General features: G+C 37.5%; 1 protein-coding gene across 1 annotated transcript in view; it reads right to left on the bottom strand.

The window, feature by feature from the left end:
• LOC131959323 (protocadherin-15-like) overlaps positions 1-19,475 on the bottom strand; it is a 229,577-nt gene that overhangs the window by 119,809 nt on the left and 90,293 nt on the right. The window contains exons 14-18 of the mRNA XM_059324483.1: positions 16,522-16,656; positions 11,607-11,756; positions 11,402-11,493; positions 10,531-10,632; positions 453-585 (exon numbers count right to left, since the gene is read on the bottom strand). Coding sequence (XP_059180466.1) covers positions 453-585; positions 10,531-10,632; positions 11,402-11,493; positions 11,607-11,756; positions 16,522-16,656 — 612 coding nt within the window. The remainder of the gene's footprint in view (positions 1-452; positions 586-10,530; positions 10,633-11,401; positions 11,494-11,606; positions 11,757-16,521; positions 16,657-19,475) is intronic.

Genomic DNA, 19,475 nt, shown 5'->3' with positions numbered 1-19,475 from the left:
TTATAACGCCTTACCAGTGATTTTTTTGCCTTAAACCTAGGTCAGTGGATTTGTAGCATAAATTCACAGAAACTGCAGTCTTTGTTACAACCGAACGTGTGCGCTATTTAGAACGTGCCGGTTGGTTGAGGAACTTGTTGACTGAAATAGTTAGTTAGCTGAATAGTAAATTGCCTCTGGAAAAACCTACAACCCGGTTGTAACACTCTTCTCAAATTAGAACTAAACAGTACAGTAAAATGTGTTTCTGGAAATATTTGATGAGAGAAATAGCAATAGTTTGACAGTTTGGTCTGAAGAGGACAGCGGACAAGCAGCCTTGAGCAGCCCCGCCCCCTGAACAAAGTGTCACACAGTCAGTCACATACAGACCCATGTGTAGGGCTGACCTATGTAATCAGCCAAAATTAATTCAGATAGAGATATTTGTGACAGACAGAGCATGAGTGTACCTGAAGATTAAGCAGTGTGGCTCCAGTCCTCATTGCTTCACTGATCTCCAGGTTGTATTGTTGTCGGGGGAAACGTGGTGGACTCTGGTTATTTGGGGGCAAAACTTCGATGTAGACTGTAGTTATGGATGACCTGAAGAGAGAGAGAGAGAAGAGAATTAGCACAGGCGGAGAGAGACAGATAAAGGAGGAATGGCAGCAGAGAAATATTGGAGAGGGATGAGATTGTAAAAGGAGGAAGAGAAGAGCAGGAGGATAGTGAGTAAAAAACAGGGAGGGTGAATGGTCTATTATTTAAGTTAAGAGTGGCTGGCCAGTGTTTGTTTCTTTGCACTTCATGCTGTGTTTAACTAATCGATAAGAGCGTGAAGCCAACTACAGTGTGTGAGTGGCAAAGAGACTAGACAGCGCTCTGCTGCTGCTTGGCTTTTACTAACATCTTTTTGCGAGGCTTCACATTCCCATTGTGCATTTTGACAAACTTTTCCTGTCCTTTCAACAATTCATTCATGTAAAGTCTGATGCTGTTTTACTGAGAGAATATGTTCAACTCTTATATTCATTTGTTTTAATAAAAGTATGTCTGTATAGAGGGACACTAGCTTGTTAGCGGAGTATCCTTTGGAATCTCAATTGTTACTTTAGGATGCACTCGAAGAAATACATGTTTAGTATCATATTGTACACATTTCTATAACTGTATTTAAAAAAATCGAATGTAGTTATTTTGACTATTAACCCTTGTAAATAATGACCCACTTTCACTAAACCCCTTAAATAAAGCAGCTTGATTTAATTTTAAAACCTAAATCTATTTTGCATCAAGAAAAATACCTGTCATTCATCACACACTTTGTAAATATCAAGGTATTCCCTCTTACAGTGCAGAACAACTGTGTTTAATCAGTGGAATCCATTCGTTTTTATTACAGCATAATTGGTTAATTGTTTAATTAGTGGTTTATTTTTATTATTTTTATAATTTGTATTGCTTAAGGTGCTGCATTGATGGAAACATTTTTTTTAGCAAGCTGGTTTTAATGTTTTTTGTGGTCAACAAGATCTGTTCCCTGTTACAGCTATCATGGAAATATGAACAAAGGCAAAATTACTTTTTTTTATGTAGGGCTCATTCTTTGAAAAGTCATTGAATTTCAAGTTGAAAAAATGTCATTAAGGGGGTTTCCTACACTGTTAAACATTATCATTTTTGGCCCCTGAGACAACACAAGGGTCAAATACAACTATATAGCAAGGCTAACTAAACCAACTGTTGATGAAAGGTGGATTCAGAAAAGCCTTGACAGGTCAGGGTGTTGATTAAAATGTTTCAATAGGAAAAAGAGAAATAAAGATTTTCATAGAAGAAGTGGTTAACAGGCTTAAAAGCTGATTACATTGAGTTTCTAATTCACAAGGCCGTGACACCAAAACAAAATGTCTTTGGGGTCGTATCCGACAGTAGATTGTTGTCTCAATTACAGTGTTTACTTTCACTCTGATAAATAGCTTTTGCTGTTCAATAAGCTGTTCTCACTGACATTTTTTTAATCACCACAACACTTGTTCCAAAAACATGCATGTCACCGTAATGACCTACAGTTGACAGAGCAGTTAATTTACAACGATTTAAACAGATTGTGTCAGTTTTTCTTTCAGTAAAATATTTGATAACCTGGCTCAAAGTTGTCGACAGTTTTCAGCACTCTGGCAGATTGACCAGCGTACATAATTGAGAGATAACAACGTACAAACAGCAAATTAAACTGAGACCCCACTGGAAAGAGAATTGACATCTGCTAAACCAATTATTTTAGATAATTCAGTTATGTATTATTATCCTTTCCCAAAGGAATAAGATGTAAGAGCGCTGGGACTTTCAATAATGATTTTCAAAATAAAACATGACTTTGGGGAGATGATAGCACAGCACACTTTGATTAAATGTTTGTTTTGGTTATGTATTACACCACTCAAAATGTGCATTAAGAAAAGTTAAGAGAAAACACAAAATACATAAATAATATTAATATTAATATTATCCTCAGACATTAAAATTCATCTCATATCTAAATGGAAATATCTTGACACCTTTCCACAGAGGTCAAGGAAAACAGTATAATATATGATATTTAATATTCATATTATTATATTTAAAAAAAACTTTACATACTGTTACCACCTTTTCACCCTTAGATTACTTCAAAATTAGAAAAATAATCAGATTAAACAGTGTATCAGTGTGGAGTTCACTTTGTTCAGCGTTTCAAAGTCTTTTTTTAAGCTGTATGTTTTAATTCAGTTATAATATTATATTAAATATTCATGCATTTTATTTCTTAAAGCCATCAACAGCTTTCGACTTATTGCAATCTGGTATGCCTTTTCCATAAAATGATATGGCCTAAAAATTAAATCTGAAAATTTAATACCACACCTGAACTACAAAAAAAGGAAAGTAAATTATTTAAATACATTTTGTTTTTATTTTAAAAAATAAAACAGAAACAAATCCTAAAGTGCAAACTTCACTTTTTTTTTAATTATTCAAATAAAAGTAAAAGAATTATACTAAAAATGACATTCGATATTCATTATTAACTAAACATTGTCCATAGAATAGAATAGAATTAATTGATCAAATTAGTTTATTGCCAAGCTAATTTAAATCAGTCTTTTGCTATAAACATTCCTTGTCATTTCTGTCTTAATATTCAACAGTAATATTAACAGTACGTATTTTGTTTTAGATTTTTTCTCTTTTGTCAGTTTTTTGTATGCATTACATTCAGTGTCTTCTGTAATAAAATACTTTTATTAAAAAACATACAATACTGCACAAAAGTTTTAGGTGTAAAAAAAATGCTGTAAAATAGGAATGCTTTCAAAAAATAGAAATGTCAATAGTTTATTTTTAATCAATTAACAAAATGCAAAGTGAGTGAACAGAAGAACAATTGAAGTTAAAACAATATTTGGTGTGACCACCCTTTACCTTCAAACCAGCAGTAATTCTAGGCATTTTTTTCAAACCTGCCTTAAACTTCTGTGCAGTACTTTGTATCAAAGTTTCTGTGACCCCCGTGGGGCCCCCTGGAGACCCCCTCGGGGTCAGGACCCCCGCTTTGAAAAACAGTGTCTGAGAACATTTCGAGATGAACTCTTGAATTTAAAACAAAAGTTTGACTTTGGACAGTGTTGGGCTGCAAAGCAAGTTAATGAGGTCGTGGGGTTTAAATATATTAAATTATTTTCCTCCTTCCTTATCAAAGAGAGTGTTGAGGCCTGAAGCTGTTTCACATGAGAATAACAGCGGCTCGCAAAACATCATCTGGAAGAAAATGTCACATTAGGAAGGAAGAGAGCACCACAGGAGTCCAGTAGCTTTATAGTAAAATTCCAATCTTAAGCTCTATCAAGTTGCTCATTACTAACACTTCTTAATTAACGTCCTGGAAAAACCCAATTACTCCCATTTCTCAGTTTTGCCCTCACATGACAGGAGTGATGTTTGGTTTTACTCACGCTGAATTTCAGGGTTTGAAACTGCAGGGAATTAGTTTGTGTTCCTACTTGGCGAGCGTGCTGAGCTTCAGCAGGGAGTGAAGGGAGAGATTAACTCCACTCAAACTGGATCATCGACTGAAAAAGCCAAAGAACCTCGGGTCTAAACAATAGCCCGCAAAATCTGTTTACGTTCACAACAATAAATAAATAAATAGATAAAGGCTGGAAAAATGTAAGCCGCCAGAGAGAGTGAAAGCCAGTGTTTTAATAAAACAATTCAGAAAGCATTATTGATGAAAAGCAATTGAGGGGCTGGAGATTATTCAGTTGTGGTTTCAACTGTAGATGGGGCCTATTTTTCCTCCTTTTTCTAGCCTGAAACTACCAATGGAGGCAATTCTTCTTTTAAAACTCTTTTTTTTAAAAAATTCAATATGCAACATCCATTTCATAGACATACTTCTTTCTGGCTGTACACAAGACAGTAACACCACTGTTTTTTTTTCTTCTTAGCTGGCTGCAAACATTAGACAGTCGAAAACACTTTTTTGTTAAGGGTTGGAGGTGTGTTAACCCTGGGTCTTTTTAAGTGCTGTAGCAGGCAGGCAATAAGTTCTTAGTGTAGATTTATTCAAATAAAATGTATTTTTAATTATAGATTATATTGAACATTTCAGCCAAAACCAACAATTTCCTAATTTATATCAAACCTCTTTCACACAAGTTTGTATCTGATCATTATCTGATGAAAAACACAGGTTGACTGATTAAGAAGGCAGCTTTGAATAAAGTATCTGGTCTCGTTATCTAATAGTGAATAAATCAAGACATGGAACATGCTCTGGTTTGCATATTTATTTAAAACAAACCTAATTCATTGGTTGGTTTCCTGATAAAGGATACTGATAAAACAATTCATTTTTTAAGCCTTAAACAAAATGGGCCCGATATCACCTTGCTTGCTTTTGCCCCCAAGCCCTGTTGTTGTCATTTTTACTTTAACACTTAGGGGTGGGGCATGGTGGATTTTTAGTGGGAGATAGCAGCAATACACGGCCACCCATGAAGTCTGAATAAAATATGTTTTTACCTCTTAAAATGACAATGTGATTTATTCTTTATTAATCAATCTCTTCCAAACATAGGAAGAGGATTGTGTCTGAAAAAAACAAAAAACTTTATGGGCAACAATGTAAAATACAGTTTGTAAATGAATTGATTTATTAAAATCAACTGTGAATTCTTATAGAATGGAAGTATAATTAGGCCACCCCCATGTTTATATATATATAAGTTATTGCAGCAATTACTGGGTTGGTACCAATTGTCATACAGATTTGATGCTAGATTTAACCTTTTTTAACCACTCAAGAATGGATAAAAATGGACAAAAATCCCTCCAAAATACCATATGAAGATGCGCAACATTGAGTAACACCACAGAAAATCCATTCTGCTATTTAGTATCAAAAGCTTTTGACATTTTGGAGATTTCTGTAATGTTAGGATGCATTTCTTAGAAATTCTCCATAGCATGCATTCATAAACTCAGCAAACTTGATACTTATGTGTGTATTTGAGGAACAGGCTTTGTGTCTCTACTGAATATTTGAGTATACTGATATGCTGACCATGCACTGACCATCCAACCTGACCACTGACCACACTTGACCAGACGTATACAGTACAGGCCAAAAGTTTGGACACACCTTCTCATTCAATGCGTTTTTCTTTGTTTTCATGACTATTTACATTGTAGATTCTCACTGAAGGCATCAAAACTATGAATGAACACATATGGAATTAAGTACTTAACAAAAAAAGTGTGAAATAACTGAAAACATGTCTTGTATTTTAGATTTGTCAAAGTAGCCACCCTTTGCTTACTAGAATATAAGACATGTTTTCAGTTATTTCACACTTTTTTGTTAAGTACATAATTCCACGTGTTCATTAATAGTTTTGATGAATTTACAATGTCAATAGTCATGAAAATAAAGGAAACGCATTGAATGAGAAGGTGTATCCAAACTTTTGGCCTGTACTGTATGTTTCATATGTGTAACACATTGACTATGTATGTACAATGTTCAACAACCTGCAATATCCAAGAATAACTGGCATCGTGCCATGACAAGTATATAAGCTGCTCAGCCTCTGTAACATTCATTCATTCATTTTCTGTAAGCATGTCAGAGATGGGTCCGACATCAGGTGTAATAAATGCACATTAAACATTCACTTCTCCACTTGTGTTCTTACTTAAATAAACCACAATAATACATATCCTATCATGTAAGAATTCATTTTTTGGGGCAACTGGATGGTGAGCATTTCTCTTCTGTAAACTCTGAGAAACCACCCAATTTTCAATATACTCAGCAAAGCATTTTTTCACCTTTTTTTACCAAAACTGAGCGTAACTTTGAAGCGTTGTTTAAGATTCAAAATTTCATGGTGTGGATGGTGACAATGTTTTTTTGTAAGTTACTCTTAATCCTGAAGATTTAAAAGGAGCTTTTAACCAGTGGTGGAATGTAAGTACTGTAGTTACTTTACTTGATTACTTCCATTTGATATAACTTTATACTTCTACTCCACTACATTTTAAGGTAAATATTGTACTTTTTTCTCCACTACATTCAGCTGACAGCTTTAGTCACCTTGACATGAAAATCAAGATAGATTTAAAGTGACATAATATCTAAAGTAGTTCAAATAAGCCCTATCTTGAGGAAATTAAAATGCATCAATACAAATAATACAATAATATATTTAGAATATATATATATATATTATATATATATATATATAACAATCTGAGTGGGCCATTCTGAATCATGAGTACTATTACTTTTGATACATTTTGATGCTGACACTTTTGTACTTTTACTTCAGTAAGTTTTGAATGCAGGGCTTTTACTTGTAGTGGGATGATTTCACAGTGTGGTATTAGTACTTTTACTTAAGTAAAGGATCTGATTACTTTTCTTATCACCCTTAACACAGTCGCAAAAGTAAAATATGTGATATGAGTCATACGTATTGAGTAATAGATTTCATTTCCCAAGTAATTTGACAAAACACAGCTTGCAACTTGGAGAAAAAAATACTTTGTAGCATCTCCATATTTTACTGTATGCCTCTTAGGGTACAGTGCAGAATTACTTCTATATCTTGATCTCTATCTAGTTATTTATCTAACATCTAATCCCATCTCATCTGTTCTCTCTGGTGGTGCCCTCTTTTCTCTCTCTTACCCTACAGTTTGATCAAAGTATAAATGAGACCCCCGAGCATGAGTGTTTTCAGTATTCTGGGGTGCATCTATCTAGGCCATGCAAAAAGCACTTCTAATCTGAATGAAACATGTATCTCAAGGGTTCTTCAGCAGTCCCAGCCCCCTAACGTGGAGATGTAATACTCACAAGCTGAGATCCACAGGCATTAAAAAATGCTGTCACTCATGTTGTGTTGGAGCCCGCCAGGAAGAGGACGCACGGCTCATTTTGGGCCCTGACCCACAGTTTTAACAAATCAGGTAGCAGAGATGGATATTGATTTGTGATGAGGGTTATGTTTTCAGCTGAGATAAACAGGGGGTCTGGGGAAATTTAGGGACAATCTGAGAGCCAATCACTGGAACCACCTCAATCTGTAGTGGTTCACATTCTGTATTGATTTGGCAACCACATAGCCGGCGCTGTGTACGGGAGGGGAGACAATTCTCCTTTTTATGACTGACAAACATTGTTGGAGAGAAAAATCCATTCCAGCTGTCATTTTAATACAACAATACACTGAAAAAACAACTTAAAATAATGACTACAATTGGTGACACTCAAAGGAATTAAGTTGTTGAGTTGTAACTCAAATTCGACGATACTGTGTAAATCCAAATCGTAAACTTGATTGGAAAACAATTCATTAAAGTGTTACCAATTAATTACTTAAAGTTGCTTAACAGTTTTCTTTCTTCAGTGCAACTAAGCCATAATAATAATAATAATAATAATAACAATAATAACTTCTATTCTACTGTTTTGAAAAACTTGATCGTTTTATTGTGCACAGTAAATTGATTCAGTTTGGGTAAATCTGAGGACAGTTTCCAAGTCAATTGTTGGATAAAATCTAATTTTTGTTGTTTCATAAAGCTAAGATGCTGAGGATTTTCAGGGCAGATCCAAAGGACAGGTAAAGGGGCCAATCCTTTGTTTAGTTGACTTTACTTTTTTTTTGTCCACCTAAGCTTATGATGTTACAGCACTGCTTAAATTCAAAACAGCCAGGATCTGTATTGCAAGTATTTTGCTGCATATGTGCATGAAAAGTGTGCGAATGTGAAAAATATTTTGGTTTTGGCAAAGGGATTCTCAAAAAACCTGATCGGGAAATTCAGCTCGGGGGTTAGGTGCTTTGCTCAAGGGCACTCCACTTCTTGTCCAGTCAGTCCCGGGATTCGAACCAGCGGCCGTCTGGTTACAAGCCTAATAACCTCCAGGCCACAGACTCCCAAATTGACAACAACTGATGCCACTCAGCACCATTTACCATCACTGAGCATCTGTGGGCCGACCCCCCACAGTGTGTCTGGCACCCCGGCACTGTTGGCCTTTACTGATGGCTGCTTGGTTGATTGAGCCGATTTAATCAGGGTGAAATCAGAGGACAAATTCTGTATCTGACCACATGTGAAATATGCTTCCAATCTCCCCTTCTGTTCCTGAGTTACGGCGGTGAATAATCGGCAGAAAGGTGTTTGCTGCTATGATGTCACAGTGTAGTTGACCTTTAAACATTTAAAATGTCCCCAAATCATGTACTCTATAGGACATTCAAGTGAGATTTTGTCATAATTCGCTTATAAATTATTGAGTTATGGCCAATTGGTCACAGTGACTTTGACCTTAAATCCAGTTCATCCTCGAGTCCAAGTTGACATTTGTGCCAAATTTGAAGAAATGCAATCCTGGTGTTCCAGAGATATTGTGCTCACAAGAAGGGGACAGAGGGACAGATGGACAAATAGACAAATGGACGACAGAAGGACAGACATGTCTCTGATCACGGCTGTGTCGGGCACTACGCCATGAAAATGTGGTGGTGTGCAAATAGACAGAGACAAAGCTCTAGATTACATCACAAGCAGAAAAAAACTAACTGTTGGAGCTTTTTTTACGAGCCTACCTAACAAGGGATTGCCCCTCCCCATCACTGCACTCTGCCTTCTCCTCAAACTAAACTCTTTATTAAATGCTCCCGTGTGTCAGTAACTAATTGTTGCTTTTGTTCTGTGCTTCTTATTTGAAGAGTTCGCTTGTTTGTCCTTTCTGCAAGGACACTGCAGTCTTAATTTATCCTTTTGTAGAGATATTCCAAACCTCAAAGAACTTCACCCAAGTGTGCTTTAAGTATCACCAAACAACAAGCTGTTGCTAGAGCTGGCACAGTGGCTTAGTGTGAATGGCTTTTGTTTTAATTGATGCCAATTTCTCATATGTTTTTTAGAGTTCTCCTCATGGTGCTTCTGTATTAGATGATAGGCAAGAAGACAAGAAAACTGTGAGGGGAATGAAAAAGAGGGACAACCTACATGAAAAGGCTTTAGCTTCTTTTTCTTCTCTGCAATCTGCAAGAGCACATGGCTGTGTTCTCATGTCTTGAGTCAAGTTGAAGAACGTTGCAGTAAAGGAATCAAACTCTGAAGCTGTTACATCAATCTGTGGAGCTCCGGAGATTGACCATGTTCCAGTGGGTGAGCGGTTCGATGGCTGGATTTGCTTCTCTTCCGAGATATTGCACGGTAATTGCTAAAACTAAAATTTCACAATTTAATAGCTCTGCTGCCAGACTTTAGCTACCTAATCAATACACACAGAGTTAAAAAAAAAAATATTGGGAGCAGCTGCATTTTCCATGAAATAACCCCAAGTTGGGGGAACAGTCAAAAGAGTTTGTGAGTTGCTGAAAGTTATGGCTCCTTATTGATTTAATCCATGAAGGAGAGATGAGGGGCAGGAGACGGGAAAGAGGAGGCAGGGGAGAACAAAAATCAAAAATGTCACCTTATCAAGTCAGTCCTTTTCCTTGAGAATGCAACAGGGCCAGAGTGCATTACATTTTCTTTATTTTGCCGCCTGTGGCATTTATACTGGATGCCATGTGTGCCTAAATTTGCTGAAATTGTCCCTTCTCTGAAATGCAGACAGTATAATTTGCTTCCGTTTCTCAAGAAAACATTGACAAGAAGCGAGGCACCCTTTCATTACTTTTCATTCTGTGTTACTCTTCTCCCTTTTCTTCTTCCCTTCTCACACTTATACTATCAATTTCCCTCTCTTGCCATTTTCCAATATAAAACCCTAATTCAAGATATATTTCTAAAAACCTCACCTGAGAAATGGCTCACAGATGGAGAGAACGGCAGAGAAAGTTTGAGAGTGCAGTGTGTGTGAGTGTCTGACGAAAAGTGTGCCAGCTCTTTAAAATCTGATGACCTTTCAAACCTCAGCTCCAGACAGACAGAGGGAGGAAAAGACTGATGAAGCAGACAGAGAAAAAGGCTTACCTCCTCTGAGCTACAGGCCCGTTGTCCATGGCTTCTACAGTCAAAGCGAAGCTCCGCCCAACCGTGAGCTCAACACTCGGTGCGACAGTAATGACCCCCGTGCTGTGGAATATTAATGTTTTAATTTAGTATTACATGATTAGAAAAACTAAATTCATATTTAGTGTATAGACATCAAAGTGGTTCGGGGCTGTACACAATGGTTGCATAACAGTGAAATTTGAATATTAAATCACTAATTTTTTTTTTTTTTTCATTGCTGTTCATTCTGTCTATTCGGTGTACTCGTTCTGTTTAAATTTGGTATTTCATTACTTTGGCTGTGTGGTTTCAAGTCATTATTATAACTATTATTTGACAATTTAATATTTCCTACCACATCACGATTCTCATGTCTGCTTATTCTTCAGTAATAAAAGTTTCTGCTTACAAATGGAGGCAAGCATCTGTATTAAAAGGGTTTAGCAGCAAGCAAACAGCACGATCAATTACATTTATACATTTAATCTGATAAATCACTTTGTTCAAATTGAGGATTTTGCTCAAGGTTTTTTTTCATTTGTTTTAGGGTCATGTCATCAAAAAACGTCACAGCTTTATTCCTGCCTATGTGGAGTTTGCATCTTCTCCCTGTGTCAGCGTGGGTTCTCACCGGGTCCTCTGGCTTCCTCCAACAGTCCAAAAACATGCTCTTAGGTTTAATTGGTGACTCTAAATTACCCGTAGGTGTGAATGAGTGATTGATCTCTATGTGTGTACACCGCCCAATGTCAGCTGGGTTCGGCTCCAGCCCCCCGCGACCAAAGTGCAGATAAGTGAAGCATAGTAAATGAATGAATCAATAACATTACATTGAAAGTGACATATTTACCTGTTGCCAATAAGAAAGTGTCCCTGGTCACCAGCTAGGATCCGGTAGGTGACCACACCGTTGGGACCTGCATCCGAGTCGACCGCTACCAGCTGGCAGAGAAACACAAACGCACAAAATGCCATAAAGTGTCTAAACCTCTGTATATTCTACACACATACACTGTTGCTGTAATGATAAGTAATGTGTGTTTGACAGTGCATACCTGTAACACAGTTTCTTCAGGCAACATGTCAGTAAACAGGTTGACATTGTAAGAGACATTAGCAAAAGTCGGAGTGTTGTCGTTAGCATCCAACACTGTTATCGTCACGCTAACAGGAATGCTCTGCTGGACGCCGTCTGATGCTGAAAGCTGGAGAGACAAGGAGAAAGGGAAAAAAAAGAACAATGTGTACTGTATTTTTCTTGACAAGAGCAAAGAAATAAAATGTTCCTTCTTTGAAAAAATGTTACACTCAGCCAAGCTACAAAAAGCTACCTTTGACAATCCTGAGGTGGGCGGACTGTGTACTCAATATGTCTTTGACATCTTGATAGTGTCTGTTTGTTTCCTTGTTTCTTTTGAGGTAGAGTTGTTCTGTTCCCCCCATCTAAATCCCTGTGTTGGGTTTATTTATATGTGTTTGGGTGCAAGTGAAAACTCTTGAAAGTCTTTGAACTAATCTGTTCCAGCCGTCTCTCCCCTATCTTTAATTTCACCTTCACAGTTTCCTCTCAATGATTTCTGCTCCTTGCTGCCTTAAGTAAATATAATGTATGCTTTAAATATATATAAGACACATCAAGAGCCAAGAACTAGTGTTTGTGTCCAATAAATCATGATGTCAATGAATATTCAATCAGACTTCAAATGCCTTCCATGTTTATTATTCAAGGTGAATTCAATTAAAATTCAAGGGGTCCAGGAATTGAAATATTACAAGTCAGTCAGTATAATTTCAATAACTTTCATTGTCAAATTTTAAAGCATTATACTTTTATAATACAGCCACAGTGAACTTGAATGGACAGCAACTAGCTAGCTCTACTATGAATATGATTAATCCCAGGATGATGAATTTAAGGTGCTATGAGAGCTTTGAGCTGCTTCTTTTCTTTGTACCTCCTTTCCTAGTGAGATAAGAGGTCATGTCATGTCATGTCAGTAGTCACCAGCAGGACGTTTTTCATGAAATGTGTCCATTTAAAACGTCCATGATGCACATAAGAGTGCATATCTGCACATAACAGCACTCACATACACTCACTATGTGAAAGTGGCCTGTTTGTGTGTTATCTTTTCAAAGTGAAGACCAACACAGCACATTACATTAATGAATAATAGGTCATTCATCTCAAACTTGGCTTGAATGTCTTTCCATCACTGCAGCTACGCATGCACATCTGCACATGTAGGTGGTCATTGATGAGGCTGGAACAACGCTTCACTGTGGAAAAAGCTGACTCACAGCTGTAAGTCGATCCAGACATGATCAAGGTGCGCAGTGCTATGTTGGTTGGACCAGAAAGATAAGTCTCAAACACAGTGCAGTCAGGAAGAAGCAGGTCAGTTGCTTCATGATCCATGCTGTCAACTCTCTCATATGTCTCTTAGGGCATGTTCACACATCCATGAATGCAGCTGTGTTGCCAAGTTGACATTCGTGAGTCAAAGTTCAGCAAAGTTCAGCAAAGTTTTCACCAAAGATTTGCTCCTTTGTTCACATAGAATGGAAATGAACAGGAGCAAATATTTGTTAATGTCGCGCATATGTATTATAAAGTATTCAGATCCCTTACTTAAGTAAAAGTACTAATTCTACAATGTTAAATTACTCCACTAGTAAAAGTCCTGCATTTAAAACTTACTGAAGTAAAAGTACAAAAGTATCAGCATCAAAATGTCCTTAAAGTATTAAAGTAAAAGTACTTATTATGCCAAACGGCCACACTCAGGTTGTCAAATATAGAATTTTAACTACTAAATATAGTGTTATGTGGTTTAATTCAATAAAATGTCTAGTCACTTTAAATTTATGATGTTTTTTATGTTAAATCTCAACATGAAAAGTAACTAAAGCTGTCACCTGAATGTAGTGGAGTAGAAGTACAAAATCACATAAAATGGAAATACTCAAGTAAAGTACACGTACCTCAAAATTGTACTTAAGTACAGTACTTGAGTAAATGTACTTAGTTACATTCCACCACTGATGCCCACTTTATGCTAAATGAAACGCCGGAAAATCTGCATACATTTATTGTGTATGTGAAGCAACTCATTTGCTGCTTAAAGCTTGTGGAATACCTAACTGAACAACAGGACGGACACACCTTACACTCTTTACTTCTCTTTAGCGAACTGGTAAAAAAAAATCAATTTTATTGGCTCAACTGAGTTGATCCATTACTGTGTTAACTGGATTAGCTCTGCCCACTGTCTATAGACGCAACCTTCAGGGGAAAAAAGTAACAAAGCTCTGTAACAATTATTATTTATTCAACAGAGGATCTTCATGCTAACCTAAGCTAACTGCCTGTTGGCTCAATATCCACTTCCTCGGGCATTAAGAGAACTAGCACATTTCCCAAAATATTGAGCTATTCATGAAAGCCGAATTCATTCATTGTCATTTCCATTAGCTCCTTGTCTATTTAAAACTGTTGTAATTTTAGATTTTCTGATAAACCAAGTAAAACAAAACAATCTCTGTGAAAATTTCTGAAATGTGTCAAAGAGTCAGTAATGATGAGATGAAACTCGAACACTGGAGGCTAGGCAGGCTGCCTTGAGATTACGTAGCTGCCAAAATCAGCTTTAAAATGAAATAAAAAAAATATGTGTTTGTCATCCTCCGTCCTACATTTAGTACAAAAATGTTTTAAAATTCACGCTCTTGTATGTATAAACACAAATGAAATGTGTCCATTTAAAATGTCCACGATGCACATCAGAGTGCATATCAACAGAAGCTACAGAAGCTTCTTCACTGATACCAATCTTCTCTGCAAGCTCATCTGCCAAGAAGCTGACTGACTCTTTTAAATGAAAATCATCCTCCATGTCTCATAGCCCTCTCTCTCCTCCTCCTCCTCCTCCTGGAGTTTAATTTCATTTCTCCTGCAAGGCTTTCATGATGATTACTGTACACCTCTGCCTTTCAATCAATACACCAGGCCTTCTGCTTTTCCCATCTTTAACTTCCAAATAGCTGCATGCACACTCAAGGACGCATAAACTCATGCAGTATGCTGCACTCCCACACACGTGCACACACACTGCCAGCATGACCGGGCTGAACTTGGCAGATAACAGACTGCTGTATGAAGTAACAATGCAATTCATCAAATGAGTGAGGCCTCCAGAGGAAAGGGAAAAGTAAACAAGCAAATGTATAGTACAAACTACATATTTGAAGTACTAAATTATAATTGGTGATACATTAAAGTGTTCATCACTTCAATGTTGATCCATTTTAATGCTGGGTAGCTTAACCTGTAATAATCATGGGTGGATTACTAAAAAGTAAAGCACCAAAGTGTCTACCACCATGCACCTCACTTACAAAATGTAACTCAAAGAGACTACTAACCAGGAGGAAAATCTAAATGACTACAAATAAACTCTGAAAATGACTACAAGAGACCCAAAACGACTTCAAAGAGACACAAAATGACTTTAAAGAGACTCAAAACGACTTCAAAGAGGCACAACATGACTTTAAAGAGACTCAAAACGACTACAAAGAGACACAAAACAACTATAAAGAAACATAAAGGAACAACAAAGAGACTCAAAATTACTTTAAAGAGACACAAAACAACTATAAAGGAACAACAAAGAGACTCAAAACGACTATGAAGAGACTCAAAAGCATAATAAAAATACTCAAAATGACTCTAAAGAGACAAAAAAGAACTATGACACTCGAAATGACAAGAAAGAGAAACAAAACGCCTACAAAAGGACTACAAACATACTGCAAAGAGAATAAAATGACTACATAAGGGGGCAAAACAGCTGTTTGGGCCTTTTGCATGCCTGTCCTTCGGAGCCCATTGTCTCATAATCAACCTGTGGTAATAATCCATCATAATTTATGGTGATAAGAAATCCTAATTAAAGACCTGCCTATAATAATACAACATTGTCATTCACTGTTTTATCAGCCTTAAGCTAGTAGCAGAAATACTCAAAGCACACGAGGTAACTTTAAAAAAACAATACTAGAGTAAATGTCTTTCCATCACTGCAGCTGCTCTGTGTTTGGCAACGGGAAGCCTCTGTGTGCCCTACAGATAAAGTAGCTGTTGAATTAGATTGCACTGAAATAAGAATAAGAGAGGAAGAGTGGCAGATTGAGATGGAGAGGAACAGCAACAAGAAAGGCAAAGTGGACCAGAGGAACACAGCCATAAAGAACATAAGGCAGGCTGACAGAAACAGGGAAAGTGAAGGAAAGAGGTGAACACTGAGGGACAGCATCACTGTAATAAGCCTTGTTTTCTACATCCATTTCTCCACTGAGCAACGGAGGGACCAAGTACTGGTCTGAATGCTGAAAACTAGCCAACCATTCATGAAAGCCCTGCTAAATAAATCTACAGGAACAGTGTTATAATATGAGATTAAATCCATATTTAAAGAGCAGTAGAAGTAAATGCTGCCTGTTTATGAAGGGGGTTATAAATGTGATGCACAGATCTTCCCATCTTTGCTTGTTTTTCTTCTATCTTTCTTCATGATCCCTGATCCCCCTCCTTCTATTCTCAGTAACCTCCTGCACTCTTAATACTCAGTATGTTTTCTGTCGTTCACCTGCACAGCCATCCAATGCATTTGCTCTCCCCCTCACTTTTTCTTGCTTCTCCCTCCTTGCTGGTAAAATGGGCTTAAAATATTACTGATTTAATGTAGCTTCAGGTGCACATGCCTACACATTCCTCTTCCTTTTTCTATGCATGTATCTCATTCTCCTCCTCTGGCTCAGTCTTTATTTTCTCTTATTTGGTCTCCTGTTTGCACAACTTCACCAGATAAGAGTCTTTTTTTAAGACCACCACTACAGTTATCTATCTCATGCATATATTTAGTATATAATTAACATGATATATACTATAAATATAATCTAGATTACCATGAATGTATAGGAGTCCTGTGTCTCTCTGTCCAGTGGCTGCACCAGGGTGAGATATCTTCTGATTCCAGTAGCAGACACAGAGAAAACATTGGAGTAGCTGTCCAGCGAGAACAGGAGCTGTGGGTCCCTGGTCTGTTGGAGAGAAATAAATAAGTATAGAAAAACAGTTTTTTAAGACATGACAGTTATTAGATATTTTCTCTTTAACCCAGGGGGGGTGCTATCGAATGACTGGCACACAGAAAGCATGTACATTTATACTTAAAAGATTCAAATACACAAACAATCCTGAATTAAATAATAGTTACTGGTTAACTGGATCAATTAATACACCGAGGGGCAAGTTCACAAAAGGATTGCAAGGCTTTTGTCGACGCTTAACATGTGCAAATAAGGCAAAAACAAACGTATAATTCTTAAAGCACCCTCAAAGGGTAAATTGCACCCCTAACCGCACTGCCAAGCAAATGGCGTCGCAGTGCTCCGTTTCTCTTTGCACCTATTTAAATGAGGTAATATGCATACATTTGGTGCAAAATCGTCCCCTTTCTATGCAAACAGCTCTAATTGCAAAATAAGTCCACTTCACAAAATCCTGCACTGATAGCCACACACAGAGTGAAATTATTACTGCCTGCAGAGAGAGGATGGTAAATGAAGCACATTTATAAGGACGAATATAAGGTTGACTCAAACTCCTTTATTTTGGGATTAAGTGGCAGGATGATCCTCTCAACTCTCCTACGGGTCATTTTTGAAACTATATGAGAAATTAATAACAAAAGAATAGATGTCTGGCTCAGTCTGACTCTCACAGCTGATTCACTCACATGTGCTCACTGTGTGAAAGTGGACAGTGTGTGTGTGTTATCTTTGGGATATGCAGGCCAGCACAGAACATTAATAAATATTAGGTCCTGACTGATCCGCTGTTGTGCCTTTTGTGTAAATAGGAACACCGTCTCTCTAATCTCTGTAGACACACTTACTGTATCTTTGCGGTTAAGGAGCCAAGTCTGATCTATTAAAAAAACAGCATAAGGTCAGCCCAAGTACGCGTCAGACTGGCAGCTATTCAAGGCTTCACCCCTCACAACTCACACTTTAACCTCGCATTTATACTCTGCCACTTGTATAATTGCGATCATGTGTAAAAACGGAGGCAAATTACACTCTGCTTCAAAACTTTATGGGCGTGTTTGTACTGTGGTGTAATTACAGCAATATCTTTTGTGAATCGGACCTTATGACGGGGCAGATAGTGGTTGCAAGTGATGCGCAATTAATGGTGCTATCAGGGGTCAATCCATTCTTTGTGAATTCGCCCCTGAAATGTTAATCAGTCCATCATTAAGGATTATTTCTCTATCTCCCTCACATACAAATTATTGTATTATACAAATGAATGAAAATTTTGGAGAAATGTGACTAAAAAAATAATTGTATTCAAAACAGCTGAGAGCAAATAAGTGTTTTGCAAAGGAGAAAGTGAATGAAAAACATCTCCAAGGTTTCTTGACATAAAAATTCTCCTATGAGGGCTCAGCATGTGTGTGTGTGTGTGTGTGTGTGTGTGTGTGTGTGTGTGTGTGTTACATTCAGTGATGGAGAGGCAATCCTCATCCGAGTCCTCCTCTGACATTACCCACACAGTCACCTCCTCTATATGTGTATGCTGAGTGTGTGCGTGTGTGTGTGTGTGTGTGAGCTCTCATTCCAGATAAGGCTGGCTCAGCAGGGTAGGGGGGCTGATAATATTGTCGATGTAGCCAGTGTGGATATTGAGTCATAAATAAACACACACACACACAGAGAGAGAGAGAGAGAGAGAGAGAGACTCACAGTCATGTGCACACACATAAATAAAAGTGATGGACGGCACATAAAAGCAATTAGGACTAATCATCATTGTTGGTACTTAATGCTGGAGGAAAGACCGGGGTTAGCAATATTTAAAATAACTCAACGTATATCAATCGCCACGCACACACACACACACACACACACACACACGCACACGCACACCTACACACACACACACACACACACACACACACACACACACACACACACACACACACACGCCTCAGGAGCACACAGAAACACACACATTATCCCCACTAAGCTCATTCCCTGCTGTGGGGGTCTTTTAGAAAGCAATGAACCAAAGCTTGTTTTTGTCAAAACGCCTATGCTACATCTTAAACAAACTAAGCTCTTGGGAATGCATCGGCGATAACAATGCTGCAGCACTGTAAATTCTTACATTATCACTGAGAGGCAATTTAAGGAGGAAATGGTTTTTACTATCCAGATTCACAAGGAAATTAGATAGGGCACTCCACACACTGCAAGCAAGGCACAAAGTAGAGATTCAGTAGAACAAAAGAAGAGCTGATATGGAAACCTCAATGACTTGAACCTTCTTTTCTGTTAAGTACTTCCTGTTTAAACCTCCTGTTGCTGCTGGTTTTGTTTACATTGTGATTACATTGAAATTGGCTTGAGACCTGCTGTTTATCTTATGACTGGTTTGGAAAGTTCCAAAGTGCCATATATACGCCTCAGTATACAACTAATGAATTGTTGGCTAATCTCCCAAAGAGCAATTGTAACAAGACATGGCAGGGCTGTCTGTAGTTGGAATTATATTCCACAACTAAAGAATTAAGAGGGTCTTGAAGGGAATGAATCAAACAGTATGTTTGTCTGCTCCAATGTGAGCTACAAACGTTAGCAGGCTTAGCTAACACTTAACTAACACTTAGCTACAGTTGTTATTTCAGTTGGCAATATCCTTTGAGAAATAAAAAGCTGCATCATTCCAAAATCAAGGACCCGTTGTTGAAAAATGTACCAAGATGTTTTGAGTAGTAAATCTGCCATTTTCACTGTAAACTGTGTCATGGGAGAGAATAGAGAGCTCAATCTTAGAGTGAAGCGGATATTGT

This window comes from Centropristis striata, chromosome 21 (assembly GCF_030273125.1).
Source record: "Centropristis striata isolate RG_2023a ecotype Rhode Island chromosome 21, C.striata_1.0, whole genome shotgun sequence".
Classification (NCBI taxonomy): domain Eukaryota; kingdom Metazoa; phylum Chordata; class Actinopteri; order Perciformes; family Serranidae; genus Centropristis; species Centropristis striata.
This window is presented reverse-complemented; position numbering and strand designations above follow the sequence as displayed.